Raw genomic sequence first — 25,143 nt, forward strand, 5'->3', positions numbered from 1 at the left:
TCAAGAGAGTAGGAGGGAAAATGTGTGATGGAAGAATTTTTTTTTACTTTTTTCAGCTTCATGTATGGAAATTATTCTTTCAATCCCACTTATTGAAATAATATACAATTCTATTAGTCTTTAGGACTGTACTTCCAAAAGCGATGTTGGTATTAGCATTCTCATTATAGAGAACAGAAAAATGAGGAACAGAGAGTTGAGGCTAATAAACTGTCAGAAATAAAAGTTCTTTCCTATGTAGAGTTAGATCTGAAAGGGGTCATTAAAGAACATCTAATTCATCTTGACAACCTCATTTCCTCATAAATAAAGACTTCTTATTTTAGGTTCAGCACCCAATTTTTAAGAACAAATTCTATGATACCAAGTCTCAAACTAGAATATAAAACGGCAACCATCAAAATTATTTGGTCCTGGTTATATATATATATATATATATATATATACACACACACACACACACACACACACACACACACACACATATATTGATGAATGGATTAGGAATATATAGAAACAAATATCATGAACTCAAGGCAACCAATATATTTTAAGCACGTACTAGGCAGGGACTGCACTGAACATACAAAGGCATAAAATGGTCCCTTAACTCAAGGAGCTCCAAGTCTAATTATAACATGATGTTTGTTAAACCCAAAGACTACAATTCCCAGGTTAAGGACTTGCTATTCAACAAAAATCACTTGGAAAACCAGAAAACAATGTGGCAGAAATTAGGTTTAGACCAACAACACACATCATATGCTACAAAAAATTAAAAGTTTTACTGTTGCCTTTTAAAAATATATTACAGTCACTTCTGGATACTCTTCTTCTCTACAATCTAGACAATACATACAGCATTCTAAAACAGTAGTCCTCATCTTACTATAGAAGAGAAAAACAATCTATTTTCTCTATCTATCTATAATCTTAAAAAAAAAACTATTGTAAAAATATTTATTTTTCCCAATTGCACGTAAAAACAATTTTAACATTCTTAAAAATTTTGAATTCCAAATTCTTTTTGTCTTTTTCTCTTTCCCTTCTTCCTTCCTAAAATGGTAAGCCATTTGATATATTATACATGTGCCATCCTACAAAACATTTCCATATAAGTCAAGTTGTAAATGAAAACACAGAGCAAGAAACCCAATCCAAAAAAGAAAGTGAAAACCAGGATGTTTTGATCTCCATTTAGACTCCATTAGCTCTTTCTTTGAAGGTGAGTGACATTTTTTAACAGGAGTCCTTTAATTCTTGGATCACTTTATTGCTGAAATTAGCCAAGTCATTCAGAGTTAATCCTTGTACAACACTGCTGTTACTGGGTACAAAATTTCCTAGTTCTTCTCCATGTGTCTATAATCTTAAAAAACAGTTAAAGAAAAGATTTCTTCCCTCATCTGGAGGATCTGAGTTTAATGACTTCCTTTGATAATTGGGATAACTAAGTTTTCTGAAATAGTAGTCTTGGACTTTTTTTTCCTGAATTAATTGGAGTTAAGTGACTTGCCCAGGATCCCACAGCCAGAAAATGTCTGAGGCCAGATTTCCTCCTGACTTCAAGGCTGGTGCTCTAGCCACTTCACCAACTAGCTGCCCCATACCTTAGACTTTTAAAGAAAAAAAAAAAAAAACCTCGTCTGTTTTGACCTTTTTAATGGCACTTCAGCTTCATTGGTTCTGGAACTAAAAAGTTGGTTTTCCTCCTCTTCTTTGAACTTTGAACTTATCTGTTGAAAGATTGAGAGACAAAGGGACAGAGACCAAAACACAGTGTGTGTGATGAATGACTTCCTGAGTTCCAACTAGGTAATCAGCTGGAATTCTGTGTCCTATCAGCAAAATGCCAATCAGCGTGTCTACATCCTCTTGGGGAGGTGTCCTTCACCCGCCTCCAACCCCCAGATAATTTGGTCTCATCAAATTAATCTAGGATTTCCCAGGTCCTGACTCCACCCTGAGATATGTTACTGGATTTCCATCCGGGTTCTTTGCCATCAAACCCAGTACCCTTTCTAGTGGGCGAGGTCTGCCATCATCATACAACTGGTAAATGTCAGACTTGGGAGTTTTTCATTCATTGCTTTCAATCCTTTAAGCAATAAGCATTGGTTAAACTCCTTAATATGTGCCGGGCCCTGAGCTGAGTTCTAGGAACACAAAGGATGCTTCCGTTCTTCCCGGTGTCTCACACCGCACACTAGACAAAGGCAGCCAGGAAAGGTGGCTTTGGGCAAGGCACTGGAAGGAGGATGGGACCTTATCAGGTGTGTTTCCTTAGCAACGGTGCAATTAATTTCAGGTTATCGTCCCTCGGGCATGAGATTGAGGAGGAGATGGGCTCAGAGGAGTGCTGCCGGTGGAGCAGGAGGACAGCAAGATGCCCTCCACTTTTACATGTTCTGCACACTTCTATATATTTACAGGGTGTGATAGGGAGAGCTCAAGCCAGGAAGCCTTCAGTTCATATCTGATCTTCGCCCTTTAAACTGTGTCATCCTGGGAGAATTACTTAATATCAGTCTTCCTGTTTGTTTGTTTGGTTTTTTAATTATAATGACACTTAGTTTCCAGGGTTGTCAAAGATCAAATGACACTAAAAAAAAAAATACTCAAAGAGCTCTATAAATGCAAGGTATTATTATTATTGTTTTCTTTTTCATTAAAATGGGAGTTCCTTGAGGTCAGGGACTATTTTTAGCCTTTCTTTGCATCTCGAACATAATAAGAAATTAACACATGCTTGTTGATTGACTAATCAGTGTCCTGTGGACGGGACTGATGGAGCATCCTCTGGGACAGTGAAAGAGAAGGAGGGTTGTATCACCCTCAAACCCATGCAATTCAATTTCAGCTGAAAACTTAGTGAAATAACTCCCCTCTTGTTGGAAGAAGCAGAGTATCTGAGGACCAGGACGGCTTGGGGAAGCAGCCCCAGGCTGCAGTACACTCATCTATCCGGAATTCTCCACTGTAGAACTATATTCTGGCCTCCCAGATTGGAGGCTACAAAGGCCCAGAGACTGGTTTTCTTCAAGCTTTCCATGTCAGAGGCATCCTGGCCACTGAGATGAGCGGATCTGGGTTCAGATTCTGGATGAGTTGTCAACTTGAATTGGTAAGGGAGTTTTCTCACCTGGAAATTACAGGTCTGGCCCCTCTCTGCTAAATCAAACTGATATTAGATGACAGCAGAGTCCCTGCCTACATAATGGCCCCCTCTGGAGAAAGATATTTTCCTTTTAAGAAAGCAGCAACGATGTGCAGCAAGATAACTGGATAAATATATATACATCTATTATATTTAACATACTTAACATGTATTGTTCTACCTGCTATCTGGGGAGGGGGTAAGGGGAGGGGAAAAAGTTGGAACAGAAAGTTTTGCAAGGGTCAATGTTAAAATACCCATGCATATGTTTTGTAAATAAAAAGCTGTAATTAAAAAAAAAAAAAAGATTTTATCTTAAAAAAAAAAAAAAAAAAAAAGAAAGAAAGAAAGAAACAGCAGGGAGTAATATTAGACTTCCGAAGTACTTGTGGATCAGATGTTGAAAAAAAAAAAAAAATGGAAATTTCCTGTCTCGAGTGATCAGGACTGGAAGGCTTAGGAAAAAAGTCTCTTCCTTTGAAAAAAGGTTTTCAGAACAAGGAACCCTCCCACCCCCACCCCTTACCTCTAGCTCTCGTGGCTGTTAACGGCTTCTGGCCGGTGAGTTAAGAAACGGTCCAAAGACCGAAGCAAAAAGGGGTCTTTAATTTCCAGCAGGCTTTTCCCAATTCCCGGTTCCCCTCTGGGAATCGGGTAAGGAACTGAAACTATCAAAAAAAAAAAAAAAAAAATGCAACCACGAAGGGATTCGAACCCTCAATCTTCTGATCCGAAGTCAGACGCCTTATCCATTAGGCCACGTGGTCGCTGTGAGAACAAGGGCTGCTTGAGACTTTGAAAATACTACAAAGCCTTTTTTTTTTTTTTTTTTTTTTTTGACTGCGGATGCTGAGAAATGATGAAGGTGAACGTCTCCGCGAAATTGAAGCCACAGACGCGGACCGTCTCCTTGGAGACCCACGCCCGCTTCTGGCAGGGATCCCTTTGGAGGCCCGCGTTGCCAGAACCACAAACCACGGTGTCCGCAGGCAGGCTCTGGGAGGGGGCAGACCCTGGCCCGGCTGTCGTTCAGCCACAGCTCGCAGAAACGCCCACACTTCTCACACATGGGCCATTGCAATAGCGGACTGGACTCCATCCGCTCGGGGCCCTTCAGACCCCGCCTCGGGCCCACGCCCGGGCCGTCCTTCCCCGTCTGAGCGGGCGCATACGCACCTCAGAGGCGGCAAACACATCCCGACTTGTTACCTGGCGCACGGAGAGCCCTTCATAAGCGCTTGTTGGGTCATTGATTGGTTAGAGGAGATTTGACCTCTATTGACCATTAAACGTTCTCATATTCGGTCCTGCCCATCCTATGCGAGAGCTGGGGAGGAGTCTGCGAGCAAAGGAGCCAAATGAAGCAAATCCAATGGGGAGCAGGTGCGGAGCTCAAGGCTTGAGCCCCAGCCAGCCCAGGCCTCCCTGGAAGCGCCAACATTTGGGCCACACGCTAGCGCAGCGGGAACGGGAAGACTCGGGGAGGAAGTTTCTCGGGCCGCTGCCCGGAGGACCCACCTAAGCGCGGACGATAGATCGTTTCCCGGAGGCTAAGGGGAGAACCAGTGATAGGGGCGTATTCAAAGAGCGTTTTCTCGCCGAGCAGAGTGGCGCAGCGGAAGCGTGCTGGGCCCATAACCCAGAGGTCGGTGGATCGAAACCACCCTCTGCTACGTGAATTTTGAAAAATTGAGACACGTTTGTTTAAATAATCCTCTCGTCAAATTGCAAGGAACCGGAAAGCTCGTGGGTGGAAAGGAAAAAAAATAAGCTTGTGCAGCTGCGGAGCTTTGCAGGTGGCCCAGTCCCCCTCGCCGGCTTCTTCTCCAGGCGGTTCCCCCGCGGCTTGGCGGAGCGGGACCTCGAAACCTACCCCCCCTTACAGAGCAGCTGCAAGGGCGTGGAGACGTTACTTCTCCTGTAAAACGCAGATTCAATGTAAAATTATTTATTAAAGGCACGCTTTGTTCTCAGACCAGAGGCTGACAATTACATCCCTTAATCAAGTCAACAAGCATTTTTCACAATAAGGTTTTGTTTCTGATGTTATTATTTACTAAAATAGGATAGTTTTAAAAAAAAATAAAAGGTTTTTCAATATCAGAGGCACTCTTGGGATGAGTGGGCATAATCTTAGACTAATATAAAGGGGTGGTCAATAATTACTCCTTGTTTTTCCAGTCCGGAGAGGCTTTCTCTCTTCATATTTGCATCCGAATCTTTATTGCAAGGACTAGTTTTCCCTTTTTTTTAAAAAAAAAATCTTTTTCCTTATTAATTATATTGTGAAAGAAACATCAGAACAAAAGGGGAAAAAAATGAGAGCTACCCCTCCCTTCAAGCAAAAAAAAAAAATAGTATGCTTCCATCTTGATTCAGTCCCAAAGACGTTCTTTTTCTGGATACGGATGGCGATTCCATCCCAAATCTATTAGGAATTGTCTTGGATCACTGTGCTGCTGAAAAGTCTATCATAGATCTTCACATAATCCTGATGTTACTGTGTACAATGTTCTCCTGGTTCTGCTCACTTAATAGCAGTTCATGTCATGAAGTCAGCCTGCTAATTTTTTTTTAAATACCAGCTTTTTATTTTTCCAAATTTCCAAATAGTTTTCAACAATCACTATTGTGAAATGTGTTGCAAAATTTTCTCCCTTCCCCCCTCCCCCCTTCTTTAGATAGCAAGCAATCCAATATGGATTAAATATAGATTTTAACTCAACATATTTCCATATTCATCATGCTGAGCAAGAAAAGTCAGGTTAAAAGAGGAAAAAAAAAACCACGTAAGCAAAAATCAACAACAAAAAAAGGTGAAAACACTATGCTTTGATCCACTTACATTCTCCGTCTGGAGGATGGCTCTTTCCATCATAAGTCTGTGGGAACTGCCTAGAATCACCCCAATATTGAAAAGTGCCAAGTCCATCACATTGGCCATCACATAATTTTGTTGTTACTGTGTACAATGTTCTCTTGGTTCTGCTCACTTCATTCAGCATCAGTTCATGTAAATCATTTCAGGCTTTTCTGAAATCAGCCTTATAAATCAGTTTCTTAAAAACAACAATATTCCATTACATTCATATATACCATAACTTATTCAGCCATTCCGCAATTCTTTGGGCATTTATTCAGTTTTCCATGGGGACTAATTTTCTTGGGTTTACAGTGGGCTTTCTTTTCTTCCAAGCTTCTTCTAGTGTCTAGTGGTTGTCTCCTGTATCAGTGTCTGCCTAAAGAGTGTCTCCCTCAATTCTACTCCAAGATTTTTTGGTATTGTCTCTCCAACTATAGAAAAGGTGCCTCAGAGAGATGAGATAGAAATCCCCTCCTTCTCTGGTGATTCTGGCCTTTTTCTATTGGCTCCTACCAGCCCTGCCTTTTCGGTCAGTAAATGGATCTTTCCTTTTCAGCAGAAAAACAAGTGGCTGCACTTTTTCAGGGAATACCTGCTTAATAGAGGAATGCAAATTCATGTCTGATACTGAACCAACTAAATACATGGGAGAACAGAGCTTTCCATTCACTAATGATGGATTAGAGATGAAATTGTCTGGTAGCTCTTCTCCAGAACTTTTCTGAATCATATGATGAAAGAAAGATCAGAGTAGAAAGTCAAGGATGTTTGGAGGGTTTTTTGTGTTTGCTTTTGTACAAAGGTTCCATTTTTATTTTCCATCTTGTTTTGTTTATCATCTTGAGGATGCTAACCTTATGAGAGGGAGGAGAAGGGGGACACCTTTGGCTAAAAACATGTTCAGGAAATGAGAACATTAAATTATGGTTGAATATATATTTTTAAAACCATTTTAACATATATTAGATTGCTTGCCATCTAGAGGAAAGGCGGGGGAGGAGGGGGATTTTGGAACACAAGGATTTGTAAGGGTCAGTGTTGAAAAATTATCCATTCATACGTTTTTAAAATAAAAGACTTTAATAAAAAAATAGTATATTGATTTTAAAATTATGGTTGAATCCAATATCAGATTGGTATGGTTGCTTTTAAATTCCCACCTGTCACTGAAGGAATTCATTTTCTATTTTAGCCCATTCATCCAGCTCAATAAGATTTTCCTGTTGTTGATTTCCCAATCAACTTGTTTCAGTAGTCTTGCAACAACTCCATGCTTGTAGAGGCAGCTAGATTATGTCATTTTGAGGAAATCTCCTTCTCTGAGTATGGAAAAGAGTCAAAGCAGCACCCCTTCCTGGGTTTTCCTGAATCCAGGGCCCCAACTCTCATTGTACACAACAATGGGGGATACACATTATCTCCTCCTTAAGAATGGGAAAATCCTGACAAGAGAGCCCTGGGGATAAACTGTCCCACTTTCACCAGTTTCAACCTCATTTTGAAATAATAAATAGTCATGATGCCATATCCAATCTCAGAACTTCTGATGTATTCAAAACCTTTTGCTATCACTATTGATCCCTGTTCTTAAACTGACTGTTCTTCAGAAAGGGGCCCCCACATCTGCCCCTGTGTTTCCCTTTTGTCTTCCTTTCTTTGGGCACAGGGGGAAAATATCTTTTGTGGCTATTTAGTTTCGCTTCAGATGAATTTGAATTTTACTTCACTTGCCCATTAAAAAAATCAAACATAGCTCTCTCATCAATCTTTTGCAGTCTACAATTCTGAGTTCCTTAGAAAAACTGGGCCTTTTACTTCAAAAAAGCCTCAGAGAGAAAACCCTTTTGCAGAACACCTTCCTTCCTCCTCCCCCTGCTTTTTCAATTCTCTTACATAACAAGCTAATCTTAGAAAACCTCACACAGATGAACACAAATGGAACAGAAAGCCAAAATCTGAGATTAAAAACAACTTTGTTTCCTTGCTTTAATCTCACTTAATTTACTCACTTTCCCTAACAACTAGAATTCTTTTGACACAACTCAGCCTGAAAAGGTTAAGAATAGGACCTCAAGGTCCTCTTGGGCAATCCCACATATCTTTATACTTTAATTTACTTAATTTTTAAAAATTATTTTTATTTCCCCCATATATGTAAAGCATTATTTTTTCAGTTTATACATGTACATTCTTCCATATTTATATTGGGAGAGAAAAATCAGAATAAAAGGGAAAAAACATGAAAAAAAAAAGTGAAAATAGTATGTTTCCATATAGATAATTTGGATAGTAGTTTTCAGCCAAAGTTTATTGGGATTTCATTGAATCATTTAACCACCGAGAAGAACCATTCTATTATAGTTGATCACTGCACAATCCTGTATAATGCCCAGAATTCATTATTAAAATACCCTGGTCCTATAAGAAATTCAGAAAACGCTGCTAGTGCTTTTGGGGCTCATCAGTAATTGGTGATAATATTTTGAATTTCCCAATTGATTTCTTACTAGGTATACAGATTTTTTTCCTCTCATCCCCACATAGCTTAGTGGAAAGAAGCTTTTTTTTCAATTAGGCATGTCTACCTTATGATAGCCTCCTGAAAATTAGGGGGAAAAAAAGTGACAACACAAACTTAACAACAGACATATAGCCACATGTATACTTACCCATATAAAATGTACTTACTGGTAAAAGGGAGAGTCAGATCATGGTCAGAGTCCTAAGGGAGAACTCTCCTTGTGGAGAAATTCTTCATGTGGACTTATTTGAGAAGGGCTCCTTCTTAAAAATCTAGGGTGAAAAGGTTCTGATTCCTTCCTCGTTAACCATAACTGTGATGATTAAAAAGTTTTGAGAGACATAGTTTCTGGATAATTTAATAATTTTATTAATAAGACCAGCAAGTTTTTTTTTTACATTTTTAATCATTTTTATTGAAGTCTTTTATTTTCAAACCATATGCAAGAATAATTTTTTCAACGATGACCCTTGAAAAACCTTGTGTTCTAATTTTTCCTCACTCCTTCCTCTCACCCTCTCTCCTAGATGGCATGTAATCTAATATATGTTAAATATGGTAAAATATATATATATAGGTTAAATCCAATGTAGGAATACATATTTATACAATTATCTTGCCATAAGAACCATGAAATGCTGGTCAAGTTGGGATATTTTGGAGGTGAAATGGTTAGATTTCTGGATTTTGAATCCAGGAATTTCAGACTTTGTAAAAACTAAATAAATACATAAAACCCATCCCAGCCCCCTTTTCATTTACAGAAACATATCTTTCAGGCAAGATGCCTCATAGAAATGGATGGTAGGATTGTTGACTTAATTTGCCATGAGAGGGAAATGGGACAAGTCAAGAACACATGTTTGCAAGAGAAAGTGTGATCTGTGGCCCTTCTGCATTTCTAGCCATTTAGTGGAAAGTTTTGATTAAGCAATTCTGGAGGAATTTGACTAGGTTTGTTTCTCCAAAAAATTTGTTCCTTTGAAACAGTGAAAAAAGTGTTAGCAGGAAAAAGCTATATGGTACCAGGTCAGAAAGGGATGTAAATTTTCTTCCTTTTATGATTCCTCCCTCCCAATATCTATATATTTTAATTAGTTCTTTATCAGTTATATTCTCTCTTGTGCACTGGTATACATATTAGAAAAGCTTATTGCTGAGAATACATGATGATCAATTCTTTTGAACATGACTCTCTTCAACAATGAGATGATTCAAACCAGTTCCAATTGTTCAGTAATGAAGAGAGCCATCTACTCCCAGAGAGAGCAATGTGGGAACAAGTGTGGACCACAATATAGCATTTTCACTCTTTTTGTTGTTGGTTGCTTACATTTTGTTTTCTTTCTCAGTTTTTTTTTTTTTTTTTGTTTTTGATCAGATTTTTCTTGTGTAGCAAGATTACTGTATAAATATGTATACATATGTTGGATTTAACATATATTTAACATGTATTGGACTACCTGCCATCTATGGAAGGGGCTGGGGGGAAGGAGGGGAAAATTTGGAACAGAAGATTTGGCAAGGGGGAATATTGAAAAATTACCCACGTATATGTCTTGTAAATAAAAAGCTTTAATTAAAAAAAAAAGAAAGAAAAGCTTATTGTTGGTATTTTTCAATGTGCTGCCTTTTTACATAAAACATTTTTGATAATGCTCCTAAATTCTTTTAATCTGTGAACATAAGCCAGCAAAAAGCTGTATCCCATGAATAATGCAGAAAGTGAAAGGGGGAACTTTACTTAGATCTGGAGAATTTACTCAGTAATAGAATAGCATAAGAATAATTATAATGATACCTGACATTTATAAGTAGTATCTGAGCCACACTCTCCCCAAAAGCTCCTTAGGGTTCAAGAGTCAACATTCCTTCAAAACCATATCTCAAGAGCCCCCACCAGTGTGTACTATTTTTAAACCACAAAACCAAAGGTTCAGTGTAGAAAATCTTTAATCAAACAGTTAAAAAAAAAAAGTGACACTGAAGATTCTCCTCCATAAATATTAGCATAAAGTTTAGTGTTTGTGGCCAGGGCAATTTGAGGTCTTAAGTTTCCCCTGGGACAAAATCTGTGGGATGGGTGGGTGGAGAGTGCGCCAAGAACAGTCTGCTGAGGGTACAGTCTTCCCCGAGCCGGGGAAGAGAAGTTAGTCTTCAGAAGAGGAATGTCTCAAGAGTAAGGGCCTAGGTTCAGGTAAGGGAAGGGTTGTAGAGTCATAATGTCAGGAAACCTCCTTCTATTTCAGCTTGGGCCGAGACAGAAGAGTGAGCCATGGTGGTTTCTGGACAGCTGCTTGGAAGGATTCTCCCATCTTCCCTGTCTTGGTTCTCTGGTGAAAAGTCCTACTTATAGCTCTGTATGGAATCATTAGAACTGAAAGGGGTCTCAGAGGTCCCAGATGTTTATTTTTCAGATAAGCGAACTAAAACCCATAGAAATATTTGCCCAATGTTCTGCAGAATTTCAAACCCAAATCCTTTTCCAAATCCAGTCCTCTTTCTGATATACCATTACAAAGTCTTCATCCAGAGGTGTGCTGGTATTTTAACAACTTGTTGGAGGGATGAGGAGTGGGAAAGTACTTCTGATACATTTTAAAGTTTGTTCTGCACCATTAACAGTATTAACATAATGAACATTTTCTCCATCATCTTAAATCTAGACAATCAATAAAGCAATAGACTCAATCCTGATTTTTAGGGTTTGATTTCTAAGGTGTAAATCCTCATCCTGAAAATTTTACAATTGACCTTGATAGGCAATAAGAATGGGATACATTATACCACTGAACTTTTTGTCAACTTCTCAGAACTCAGTTCCCTTCACAGTCCATTTCATCCCCATGCAGAATAGACTTTTGGTTCTATAGACCCAAGATTTTTTTTTTTCCCAATAGTATTTTATTTTTCCAAATACAAGTAAACATACTTTTCAACATTCATGTTTTTGTAAAACTTTGTGTTAACAAATTTTTTTCCCATCCTTCTCTCCCCCTTCTCCAAGACAGTAAACAATCTGATATAGGTTAAATATATACAATTTTTTTAAACTTTATTTTTATTGAAGTTTTTTTATTTTCAAAACATCTGTAAGGATACTTTTTCAAAATTGACTCTTGTAAAACCTTTTGTTCTAATTTCCTCTCTTCTGCCCACTCCTTTCCTTAGATGGCAAGTAATCCAATATATGTTAAATATGGTAAAAAATATATGCTAAATCCAATATAAGCATATATATCTAAACAGTTATCTTGCTTGTGCAATTCTTTTAAATATATTTCCATATTTGTTATGTTGTGCAATAAAAATCAGATCAAAAGGGAAAAAACCTTGAGAAAAAAAACAAGTAAACAACAATAACAAAAAAGTGAAAATACTATGCTTGATCCACATTCGATCTCCATGGTTCTCTTTCTGGATACAGATGGCATCTTCTATCCCAAGATAGGCTCAAGATTTATTTTTTAATTTCCAATTTGAATTTATTTAAAAAAATAATAGCTTTTTATTTCAAAAATACATGCAAAGATAGTTTTCAACATTAACCCTTACAAAATCTTGTGTTCCAAATTTTTCTCTTTCCTTTCTTCTACCCCTTCCCCTAGACTGCAATTAAACTAATGTGTGTTAAGCATATATATTTCTTCTATGTATATTTCCACATTTATCATGCTGCACAAGAAAAATTTAATCAAAAAGGAAAAAAATGAGAAAAAAACCCAACAAAAAGCAAGCAAACAACAAAAAAGGTGAAAAAAACTATATTGTGATTCATATTCAGTCCCCATAGTCCTCTTTCTGGATGCAGATGGCTTTCTCCATCACAAGTCTATTAGGATTGGCCTGAATCACCTCATTGTTGAAAAGAGCTGCATCAATTTGGAACTATGCCCAAAAAGTTATCAAACTGTGCATACCCTTTGATCCAACAGTGTCTCTACTGGGCTTGTACCCCAAAGAGATACTAAAAAAGGGAAAGGGACCTGTATGTGCCAAAATGTTTGTGGCAGCCCTGTTTGTAGTGGCCAGAAGCTGGAAAATGAATGGATGCCCATCAATTGGAGAATGGTTGAGTAAATTGTGGTACGTGAATGTTATGGAATATTATTGTTCTGTAAGAAACGACCAGCAGGATGAATACAGAGAGGCTTGGAGAGACTTACATGAACTGATGCTGAGTGAAATGAGCAGAACCAGGAAACAACAGCGATGCTGTATGAGGATGTATTCTGAAGGAAGTGGATTTCTTCAACAAAGACAAGATCTAACTTAAGTTTCAATTGATCAAGGATGGACAGAAGCAGCTACACCCAAAGAAAGAACACTAGGAAATGAATGTAAACTGCTTGCATTTTTGTTCTTCTTCCCAGGTTATTTATACCTTCTAAATCCAATTCTCCTTGAGCAACAAGAAAATTGTTTGGTTCTGCACACATATATTGTATCTAAGATCTACTGTAATCTATTAAACATTTAACATAATCTATTTAACTGCTTGCCATCTAGGGGAGGGGGTGGAGGGAGGGAGGGGAAAAATCGGAACAGAAGTGAGTGTAAGGGATAATGTTGTAAAAAATTACCCTGGCATGGGTTCTGTCAATAAAAAGTTATTTAATTTAAAAATAAATAAATAAATAAATAAATAAACTGTCACTTTAAAAAGAAAAAAAAAAAAAAAGAAAAGAGCTGCATCCATCACATAATCTTGTTGCTGTGTGCAATGATCTCCTAGTTCTGTTCATTTCACTTTGTATAAGTTCATGTAAGTCTCTCCAAGCCTTTCTGAAATCCTCCTGGTGATTGTTTCCTATAGAACAATAATATTCCATAACATTCATATGATATCACTTATTCAGCCATTCTCCAATTGCTGGGCATCCACTCAGTTTCCAGTTTCTGGCCACTACAAAGAGACCTGCCACCAACATTTCTTCACATGTGGGTCCCTTTCCCTTCTTTAAGATCTCTTTGGGATACAAGCCCAGTATTAACACTGCTGGACCAAAGGGTATGCACAGTTTCATAGCCCTTTGGCATAGCTCCAAACTGCTCTCCAGAATGGCTGATCACTTCACAACTCCTCCAACAATGTTATTAGTGTCCCAGTTTTCCCAGATCCTCTCCAACAGTTATCATTATCTTTTCCTGTCATATTAGCTAATCTGAGAGGTGTGTAGTGATATTTCAGAGTTGTATTAATTTGCATTTCTCTGATCAATAGTGAGTTAGAACATTCTTTTATATGACTAGAAATGGCTTTAATTTCATTGTCTGCAAGTTTGGACTCATGATCTTAAGGAAGATAACAGGAGGAGTGATTTATTCAGAAAATCTTAGCTGCATTGCCTTTTAACTATTGCTGTAGTACACTTGGCTTGGGAAGTCCCCTGTCTGTTCCTATGACTGCCTTTTAGTTTGTTATCTCTAGTCTGACTTAGTCTTTATATGACAGTCACAGTCCCCTAAAGTCCCCCTTCCCCTTTCCTTCTCCTTTGGTTTAAACCAAATTCCACAGTATTACTAAACTCATATTTCACTACTGACTCAAAAATCACTTCCTCATTTCAGCCAGCTCTTCCTCATCTAGCTTCTCCCAGTGGGAAGTGAAAAGCCAGCCCTGTGACCAAAACTTTGTAATAAAGCCATGACATGGAGGAGAGGGGAAGAGATCCCACTTCTGATTTAGTCTTTTTGTGCTGTGTTTAAGAATAGGCTGCTTGGTATTTTGGAAAGGGCTAGAAAATACTTTATAAATGTCAGTTATCATTATTGTTATTGATATTAGTCCTGGCTGTGTGACTTTGGGCAAACCACTTCTCCCCTTTTTCCCCTTATTGTAAAATGAGGGGATTGAACTAGAGAAACAAAAAATAATAGCTTATATATCTGTTGGCCATGTGATTCCAGGTTTGTGTGCTCCCATGAAGAAGCTAGATCTTTTTTCCCTTAAACTCTGAAAAGAATGATCTATTTTATAGAGGAGAATAGAGAGAAGAAAATCACTTAGGAGAATGAAGGAACGGAAGTGGGTCAGTAGGTATCATCCAAGTACTGTACCAGGACGCCATAAGATTTTAAGAGAACCAGAAAAAAGTCTCCAGAACTTTGAATAGACCCGAGGCAAGGATCTACACAGGATGGGAAATTGTCGATGGATTTACAATTGTTATGATTGCTCACATTGATGAAATAGTAGATACGTTGGTTCATTCTGAGAGGGGAATAATTTTCTTTTTAGATCTTTTTAAAAAAAGGAAAACCTATATACTCTACTTTAGGCTTTGAGGAATATAGGAACATTATCTTTGGGAACCAGCTTCTCTTTATAGCCGGTTATTCAGTTAAGGAGAAGTAAAGAGGTAGAGGAGCGAGCTAACCTTATTTCTGACCCTTGGGCAGATAATCATGATCAAAACTGCTTGACTTCTCAGGACTCCAAGACACCTCTTTAAGAAAAGAACCTGGGGGGAGGTTTCCCACCATGGCAGGGCTGCAAGGGCTGCTTTATATTGGTCTTTGTATCCCTACCATTTAGCACAGTAGAAGTCTGGTTTATGATTGGTCAAACGTAATTAATAAGTTACTTTTTGGGAGTGATTGACAGGCCTTGATTGGTTTACCCTCGTTTGTTTGTTTTTCCTACTCCACAACCCCTGCATGCACAAATCTTAATGAGAATTTAGAGACAATGTATACAAATGTTTCCAAAGCATTTCAGACCAAGCAGACCCCTGGACAATACGGACAAGGCTCGCTAATCGGGCTGGCATTTAGGCTGCAGAAACTCTGCAATTACTGTTCCTCAGGGAGGGTAGGTGCTGTTACTATCTCCAGTTTGCAATTGAGGAAATTGAAGCAGAACGCGGTTAAGTGACTTTCCCAGGGCCACCGAGCTGATTAATGTCCCAGATCCTGACCGCTGACCTTCCTGACTCCAGGGCAAGAGCTCAGTCTGTGCACCAACTAGAGCTGGCTTCAAATGTCAGTGACATGATGCGAGTTATTAACAAGGGCAAGTCCTGGGAATTTCGTGGTCCAGGCCTGAGGGAGTAACGTTTTACAGGCACAGGAGCGGGTTTTTCAGAGGACTGCATTTAGCAGCTTCGCTGGGAGTCCAATGACTCCAGAGCGGAGGTTCCAAGGCATCTCCTCGCCTGCCCTCTCCTATGATTTTCCTTTCTTTCCCATGCGCCCCTCCCCCAGTCTTTTCCTCCCCCTTTCCGCCCTCGACTCCTCCCCCCTCCGTTCTGCGGGGGTTCGCGCAGGCGCTCTGGAGTTGCTGAGTCAATCTCAGGCGGGCGGACGGGGGGCGGAGGCGAGGAACGTGCCCGGATTGCGTCTGCGCAGTACGCAGCTCTGGGTGCGCCGGGGTTTAAGCCGCGGCAGATCAGCAGATTCCCCGCATTGCAGATCGGCGGTGTCCGCGGGAGACATGTTGTGTGCTCTGCTCCTCTTGCCCAGCCTTCTGGGCGCGGGTAAGCCGGCTGGGGGCACGCGGAGGGGGTCGTCTCGAGGCCGCAGCGGCTCCCAGCCCCCTCCCGCTCCTCGGCTGGTTCGGGTCCGGGCTGGAGGAGCGCTCTGCGCAGGCGCCGCCCTCACCCCGCGGCAGGGGAGAAAGGTGGGGGGGCCCCGGGCGCCGGGCGCCGGCAGGTACTGCCCCGCCGCCGGCCCCTGGGGAGCCTGGCTTCCTTGGCCCTCCGGGGACCTCCCAGCTTGACCCACCCTCTGCTTCCCTGGGCGGGGCGCGTGACGAATGCGGGGGGCAATAGGTGCAGGGGCGGTGGGAGAAAGGGGAGTGCGTCCGGGCCTTGCAGTGACCACTGTCCGCCTGGGGCGTGGGGTCCTGGGTGTCGGAGCCCCTCCTCCTAGAAGCCTGCCAGCCCTTCGAGGACCAGTGACCTTCCCCCCGTCCTTCAGGTGTCCTAGGCCACCGTCCCCGCCCCTTCCAGCCCACTCCTACCCTCTGGCCTTCTCTTGTGCATTGTAGCCCGCCGGGACGTTCTCTAGGCGTAATAAGCACTTATTAGTCTCCCTGCCCGTGTAGGGCACAGCTACCTTAGCGCGGCCAGATTGGGAGCCGTCCGTGCGGACTAGGTAGGGCTCTGTCTCCTTCGGAGATTGGGTTCCTCCCAGTCCCGAGCCGAGGCCCTGCACCCAGCAGGCGCATGTTAAATGTTGATTGCGTAGTCGGATGGGCACCCGAGGGTTGCCAGCATCAGAGGCTTACCTTCTGCGTCTTGGTGCGGCCACAGTTGTACATAACCCGGCATCCTTTCTGCAATCACTGCCTTCCCCAGTCTGCTCTCGACTCCGGGCCTGGCTGTACTTGTAGGTGGTTCCGGGCTCGGGGAGAGACTGGAGAATGGAAATTTACATGGAGCTTTGCATTCTGTTCCCCGACTATGAAATGCTGACTCATTTCGTGGGCCCCGGGATTGCGGCACCTCTGCGATGCTAGCACGCTACTTTGTTTCAGGGGAGAGGTAAAGGCCTGGAAGTTCGCGCAGGACGCTTGCTCTTCCTACTTGATGGGGTTTTCCCTGAACAGTACGGTTATTTGTTGAACTCTGCGGCACAAGTGTCTCTTGAGATAGAGAGTCCTAGCAGGGGGCTCATAAGATCCTTAGCACCTCTTAGCCACTTAGCAAACTAAGGTAAAAATATGTCAGGAAAAGTGGACCTTTCTTCTCTAAAATAGGCTTCCAGCATCCCAGGTCATTGTGATAGGGGGGAAAACTGGAAATGTGGAAGTACATTCTCTGAGATTCGATTCAGACAATTAGGTGCCTAGTGTATCATGTCCTCAGTTGAAAGATAGAAGAGTGAATTTGGATGCTAGGTGGTTCCTTGGATGGCGAATCAGCCTTGAAATTTAGGAGGACGGGAGTTCAAATTCAGCCTCAGATAGTTATTAACAGCTTAGACTTGGACACAATTGCCTCAAAAAAAAAATGACTAAGACAAGACTCCTTTGGTGGAGTTTATGGTGCCTTAATGGAATTTATAATCTAGTGAAATGTGGTTATTGGATAAAACTGCCCATGTGAGATTATCATACTGCACAATTGAGCATTTCTAGAGCTTGCTTTTTTTTTTTTTTTTAGTCCCTTAGAAGAGGTAAGTAAAAATTTCTTTTTGATAACTAACATGAGTTTTTTGAGATAAAGTTTAATTCACTTGTTTCTGGCCCTTTGTGACCTCTTTTGGAGTTAAAGATATGGAATAGTTTGCCTTTCATTCTTTAGCTCATTTTACAGATGAGGAAACTGAGGTAAACTAGGTTAAGTGATTTGCCCAGGTCCTATAGCTAGTCGGTGTCAGGCCAGATTTGAGTCATCCTGACTCCAGGCCTTCTGCTCTGTCCCCTGAGCCACCTCAGTGTTCCACAGTAGCATGCTATAAGTATATGCTATTTGAAAACAAATGGGAAGACTGTTATTGGGACTTAGTAATCATCTAACTTGTTCCTTTATTCCCCCTTAGCCACAGGGTTAGAAAATGGAGGACATGGCTGGAGATTTTGATAGTAAGTCTTGAGCTATATATAATAATAAGATAAGGGCCATCCATCTGGGAAGCCACACAACTTTTGCTCTACTTAATACTCTTCCATGAGGACCCTCACATGGATATGATCTTTAGTTATCTTTAAAAAAAAAAACAACTTTTCCGTAGTAATTTGGGGGTTAAATTAAAATAGATTGTAAGCTCCTTGATTGAAGTTGGGGATTGTCTTGCTCCTTTTTGCGTTTTTTAAAAACTGGCTGTATGCATTTAATCAATGTTAATTGATTGAGATGTGGCCATCATTGTTTGGAACATTCCATTAAACCAAAGGAATGAAGTCATTCCTTTTCCATTATGGATAAAGGGGATCCCCTTGGCTTCTTTCAGGGTTAAATTCATGTGATATAGTACTTAACAGAGAATTCTGGCTTGCCATAACTTTTCTTTTAACTTTAAGAGCATAGGGCTTGGGACACACGAAGTGATATTGCTTTTATCATGTCCATAAGCGAGAAGCTGGTATCCGAGTTGGATCGTAAAGGATGTAGGTAGAAATAACCAGGTGAGAGGGGGAGGGAGGACATTTCAGGCATAGTTGATGAGCAGAGGAACCCAGGTGGGACATTAGCAAGAGGGAGGGAGCCAGTTGGGCTAGAAAAGTCTATGGCATTAACTAGTGACATAAACCTGGAAAGATGGGGTGGAGTGCCTTAAGTGTAGGCAGAGTTTGCATTTTACTAAGTTTTGGCAATCAATTCTTCTGCCCTTGACCAGATCTCTGCAGTAAGAAAACTGTTCTGGTGGCACTAGGAAGGATTACAACAGTATATGGACAAAGGGCAGAGAGCACAGATAGGAAGACCTGCTGTGCTGGCTGGTTCCATCAGTGGAGGAACTGGAGGTGGGAATGAGGACTCACCAAGATTCATCCTAAAGGGAAGTGGGTACAGTGAGAGAAGTGGGAATATGGGACCACCAAGATTCATCCTAAAGGGAGGGAACAGTGAGAGAAGTGGGAACGTGGGACCACCAAGATTCATTCTTAGCCAGGAGTCTTGGGAATCTAGAAAAAGACTAATGGGGGAGAGTTGGGTGGGAATGGACTTAAGAATTGATATATTGATTCAGAGGTGTAGAAGAGTTAATTAAACAAGAGGACTTGAACTTGGGAGATTGGGGGAGTGGTGGTGCCTGAAGCATGATTTGGGATGGCGATCTAGCTGAAGTTGAGGGAGAAGTAGGTCTGAGGGGGGAAGATAAATTTAGCTGAGCCAGCCCCTGGCGTAAGATAAGTGCAGCTGCAGACAGGTTTCCATTACTAGGGAGACATCTTGATGAAAATCTTCTGTACACCGAAGGGATTGAGACTAGAGACTGAAGTTGGCTGGTGAGCAACAAGGACCATGGAGAGCACCTTGTGGGAACCTCTGTCTTGGTGGGAACCTCCATCTTGGTCCGAACAAGACAGGGCAGCTTTTTCTGGAATAGTTCCTGAAGCCAAGGAAAAACAAAAATTGCCAGAAGGAAAGGTGATTAGCTGTGCCAAATGCCTCAGAAGTTGACAACGGAGAAGAGGAAGAGCCTCTTTATGTGGTTATGGGTTTGGAAGCCAACTTGCAAGCGATTCAAGGAGGTGGAAGACAAGTGTAGGTGTGGGGTAGACAAGAAGAGAATAGCCAGACTTGGTGTAAGACTGGAGGAAAAAGACTTTTGGCAGATGAGGAGGAGCTCTGGCAAGTCACCTGTTACACGTGGCTGGGAATATGATGGCTGGAGCCTGGTCCTCTGAGTAAAGAGTGATTGACCTTAGTAAAGCTGTGACTGTATTTTCTGAACATGCAGACACATCGAATGACACATGATCATTGTTTACAGCCAAGCTCTAGTTTGTATGATACACGTGGAATCGATTTAATCCTAACAATTGTGATGATTTTTTTCCTTGTCTGAATCCAATTTCATCGTAGGCAGCTTCCATCAGAGCAGACAAGCATCTAGTTTTTGAGAATTGATTGAGACACTGAGAAGTTTAGGGACTCGTCCCTGGAGTCCCTAAAGCACAGTTAGGATTTGAACTCGGGGCTTCTATTCCTATGTCACTTTAGAATTGAGGAAAGGTCACATGATTGTACTGTTTAAGTGGGAGAGGCCCGATGCCAGTCCTTGCCTTTTTGTCCTAGAGGCTACTAGAGTTAATTTCAGAGAGATTTTAGATTTTAGTTCCATTTAGATCTTTAGTAAATGCAGAATCAGACTCTCAAAGGGAAGTCAGATTATATTTTCTTTGTAAAAGAAAATTAACAAACAACTAATGAGAACAACGTATATAGAGCAGGAGAGGCTTATATGTGAAATTTAGTCTATTCTGTACAATTTGTTTTTCAAGTATGCAAGAAATTTGAGATGGTATTTTATTTTAGTTTAAATAGAATTGCCATTTTTGTCATATTGGCTCTGCCCACCTATGGGCAAATAATAATTTCCTCCAGTTATTTAAATCTGACTTTAATTGTATAAAAAAGGCTTTATAGTTACATTCATATAATTCCTGAGTTTGTACTGGCAGACATACTCTGGTATTTTGTATTGTCTATGGTTATTTTGAGTGAAATGTCTTTACTATCTCTTTGTAGGACTTATGCTGATTTATGTAGATTTATTTTATATCCTGCTACTTTGCTAAAATTATTTACTAATTGTTTTTTGTTCATCTCCGTGAAAAGAGATGATTTCATTTCCTTAATGTCCATTCTGATTCCTTTGTTTCTTTTTCTTATTGCTATTGCTAGCATTTCTAATACAGTATTGAACAATATTGATAATAATGGGCACCCTTGTTTCACTCCTGATCTTATTGGAAAGGTTTCTTGTTTATTTCCATTAAAGATAATGCTTGATTTTAAGAAAAAAGCCTTCTTTGCTTCTGTTGATGTAATCATATGATTTTTGTTTTTTTTGTTTTAATGAGTTATGTTAACAGTTTTCCTAATACTGAACCAGTCCTGTATTCCTGGTATAAATTCTACCTGGTTACAGTGTATAATTTATATTTTTGCATCTATGTTCATTAGTAAAATTGATGTCTAGAGTTTTCTGTTATTATTCTCACTGGTTTAGGTATAAATATCATATTTGTTTCCTAAAAGGAATTTGACAGAATTCTTTACTTATTATTGCAAATAATTTATTCAATATTGAAATGAAATGATCTTTAAATGTTTGGTAGAATTTACTAATATCTCCATCTACTCCTGATGTATGGAAGCTCATTTATGACCTGTTCAATTTCTTTTTTAAAAATAGGTTTATTTACATCTTCCAACTTGTTCTCAAAGCTGTCCTGTTTGATTCCTTATGGCCTTTCTTTAGTTCTTCTCAGCATTTCAAAAGCAAGTTTCAATGATCTTACTTTCTTTTGTTCCCCTATCATATCTCTTCACCCACCCACCTCCTAACCCGTGGAGAAAAAGCAAAATAGCCTTTGTAACCATTATGCAGTCAAACAAAACAAGCAAATTTCCCCATTGCAGGCTCTCTCATTCTACAACTGAGGTCCACCTCTGTGATGAGGTAGGTCACATCCATCATCTGTCCTCTGGAATCGGAGGAGGGGTTGCATTCTTTAGCTTGTCTTTACAGTGTTAGAATAGAAATGTTTTTTCTTGTTTCACTTTTCATCAGTTCATGTACATCTTCCCTGGCTTCCCCCAGATCATCCTTTTTGTTATTTCTAACAGTGCAATAAAATTTCATTATTGATGGGTGGTGCTCCTGTACCATATTGTGCACTAGTACAGCCAGGCTGAATGGAACAGTGCGCTTATCAAAAAATAGACCTTTAGGTCTTAGAACTGGGGTCCACACTAACCACCACACTGAGCTTATTGACTGTAATTCATGGGGTCTTTTCTTAGGGGATACGGGCCAGGTCTTCTTGTTGCAGAGTATTTGTTCCGGCATCTGGATCCAGTGTTCCCATAAGAGTTATGTCTAAGGAGGTTTTGAAGCTTATCTCCATTTTTGTCACCTGACTTCTGATGATGATCAGGAGATGTTTTTGTTGTATTGGAGAATAATGTGGCTGAGTGGACTAATTGAGATTGTGCTCTTTGTACCTCACCCCACTCCCTTTCCAGCATCACTGGGGCCTCTGAAGACCTCCAGGGACTGGAGCGTCTTGTTTATAAAGCATCCCATTCCCTTTAGAGCATTTTTGGAAGGAATTTTTTATAAAAGGTTCTTAAAACTGGCCTCTGAGACTTGTGCCACACTGTTTGAAATGTGCAGTCAGTGAAAACTGTGCCCTGCCCCACACCTGGCTGTGAGAGTAGAGAAGAGGGAGGTTAAAACTTGGGCCAGAGAACAAAAGGGACAGAGGTGAGGGCTGAGTCTTTGATCTCTTCAGTGTGGCTGTTGTTGCTGATGTGCCAGGGGACAGGAAGGCAGAGCCAGCTCTTGGTTCCTGCCTGCCACAGATCTTCAGGGTCTGACCATTTGTTCTGGCAAGGGGTCTGGGCTGCCTGCACTGGACCCGGGTGCTTGTGGGGCAAGGGAGCTTCCCTTGGAATTGCATCATAGAGGGCAGAGATCCTACTGTGGCCACCACCGTTTGGTGAACCTGAGAGAGGTAATGAGCTCCCCTGTGGAATGTATGGTCCTTTGGGCCCGAGACCTCATTAATCACGGCTTTGTAGCAGCTTTCTGCTTTTTGGAGTGAAGCTTCACCTGGGCAGCCACCTGCATTGTTCTGCTTCTTATGGCATCTTTACCAGTGCACTGAATAGTCTGCAGGGGTTTTTAGCACACATTTCCTAAAATATAGGCTGAAAGGTTCTTTTACCCCTAGTACATATTTCCTGAAATATATGCTAAAAGGTTTGTTATGTACGTTATTCAGTCCTGGAATGGGAAAACTTATCACAGCTGTAATAGGTTAGACATTAAAGGTGTCTTCTCCTTAGAAATCTATTGAACCTGGCTACTTATGCTTATGTATCTTTCTTTCCTTTTGTGGATAAACTCTTTGAGAAGGCCATTTACACAGGTGCTGGTCTCCTGCATTTTTTGTCACCTCGCCTCTGAACTAAAACTGCTCTCCAAAGTTACTAATGATCTCTTCTTAAATAACATTTAATTTTTCCAATTGTATTTAAAGATATTTTTCTCCCTTTCTCCTCTCCTTCTTAAAATGGTAAGCAATTTGATGTTGATCATATAAATGCAGTTGTATAAGACATTTCTGTATTAGTCATAGTTATGAAAGAAGAAACAGACAAAAGGGAAAAAAAATGAAAAAATAATTTGAAAAGAATGTGCTTCAATCTGTATTCAGAGTCGGGTTAGGGTTAGGGTTGGTGGGTAGTATGAGTCCTTTGTAATTGTCTTGGATCATTCTTGTATTGCTGAGAAGAGCTAAGTCATTCATGATTGAATATACTCCTACTCAATATAATGTACTCCTGCGTTCTACTCATTTCACTTAGGATCAGTTCATATAAATCTTTGTAGTTTTTTAAAAAATCTGCCTCATCATTTCTTGTTGCACAATCATTCCATTATGTTCATATATCGCACTTATTTACCCATTCACCAATTGATGGACATCACTTCAATTTCCAATTCTTTACTACCTCAAAAAGTATTGTACATGTTGATCCTTTACCTTTTTTTGTGATTTCTTTGAGATACAGACGCAGTAGTGGAATTGTTGGATCAGAGTATGCTCAGTTTGGTTGCTCTTTGGGCATAGTTCAAAATTGCTCTCAGAATGGTGGGATCAGTTGACAATTCTACCAACAGTGCTTTAGTGTCCCAGTTGTCCTCTATCTTTTCCAGTTATTTATTATTTTCCTTTTCTGCATAGCCAACCTGACAGGTGTGAGATGGTACCTCAGAGTTTTTGCTTTTTTCTACTTAAAAGTGATATAGAGCATTCTTCATGTAGTTAGATATCTTTGATTTCTTCATTTGAACTGTCCATATCCTTTGACCATTTATCAATTGGGAAATGGCTTATTTTCTTATAAATTTTACTCAATTCTCTATTATCTTGGAAATGAAGCCTTTATCTAATACTTGTTGTGAAGAATAGATTGTTTCTCAGCTTTCTGCTTTTCTTATAATTTTGATTGCTTTGGTTTGTGTAAAAGCTGTTTAGTTTAATAGAATCAGAATTATCTCCATTTTATTTCATAATGCTTTCTATCTTTTCCTTCTCCATAAATCTTTCAGGTAAATTATTCTTTGCTCTTCCATAAGAGCAAATTCTCTTCTGTTGGTCTTTACCTAGTTTCTGCTGTATTGTTCCAGTTTTCTCAGCAGATTTTGACAAGAGTGAGAGGCTAGGGTCTTTTGGGTTTTATGTAGCACTAGGTTACAGTGGTCATATATATTACTGTATATTGATTACATTGATCCACCACTTTATTGCTTAACCAAGACCAGGTAGTTTTGATGATTACCATTTTATAATTAGTTCAAGTTCTGATATAGCTTTAATTTTAAAACTTAAAAAAAATTCCCTTGTTATTTTTGACTTTGTTTTTCTAGATGAATTTTGTTATTTTTCTAGCTCTATAAAGCAATTTTGGTAGTTTGGCATGACACTCAATAAATAAGTTTAGGTAAAACTCTCATTTTTATAATTTTGACTTAGCCTGCCCATGAGCAATTGATATTTTTATAATTTAGATCTGACTTTGTGTGGAAAATGTTTTGTCATTGTGTTTGAGAGAGACAGACAGACGGAGACAGAGGCAGACACACCGCCATTTGGACATTATTAGCCACAGCTTCTCTGCCCCATCTTCCCACTCTTCTCCATTCCACTCAGAGCTCAGGTTAGTTTTAAAGTGCTTGTCTGACCTGTGACCTGGCTGTAGCTCCTCCCTATACGTTGTCTCCAGGATCAAGTAGAAAATGCTCTTTTTCCCTTTAAAAACCTTTTACCCTCCACCCTTCCTATCTTCCTCTGCAGCCTGGAGACATTGTGCTCCTCGCTATGCCTCCAACAAGATGAACTCCCCTCTCCCCCATGCATTTCCCGAGACTCTCCTCCTCTCCTAACCCCCCCCTCCCCAATCTCTCTCCTTT

At 40.2% G+C, this 25,143-nt stretch overlaps 1 protein-coding gene and 2 non-coding genes across 4 annotated transcripts in view; 2 read left to right on the forward strand and 1 right to left on the reverse strand.

Moving 5' to 3' along the window:
• Positions 1–3,851: 3,851 nt before the first annotated feature.
• TRNAR-UCG lies at positions 3,852–3,924 on the reverse strand. The gene has a single exon. It is a non-coding gene; the product is annotated as a tRNA-Arg (tRNA).
• An 834-nt stretch (positions 3,925–4,758) lies between these two features.
• On the forward strand, positions 4,759–4,830 carry TRNAM-CAU. The gene has a single exon. It is a non-coding gene; the product is annotated as a tRNA-Met (tRNA).
• Positions 4,831–15,646: 10,816 nt separating this feature from the next.
• Positions 15,647–25,143, forward strand: part of PSAP (prosaposin) — a 32,655-nt gene continuing 23,158 nt past the window's right edge. For both annotated transcript variants that reach the window (XM_031956550.1, XM_031956551.1), the window contains exon 1: positions 15,647–16,019. In XM_031956550.1, coding sequence (XP_031812410.1) covers positions 15,662–16,019 — 358 coding nt within the window. In that variant the 5' untranslated portion in view covers positions 15,647–15,661. The remainder of the gene's footprint in view (positions 16,020–25,143) is intronic.

The sequence above is a fragment of the Sarcophilus harrisii genome, chromosome 2 (assembly GCF_902635505.1).
Source record: "Sarcophilus harrisii chromosome 2, mSarHar1.11, whole genome shotgun sequence".
Classification (NCBI taxonomy): Eukaryota; Metazoa; Chordata; class Mammalia; order Dasyuromorphia; family Dasyuridae; genus Sarcophilus; species Sarcophilus harrisii.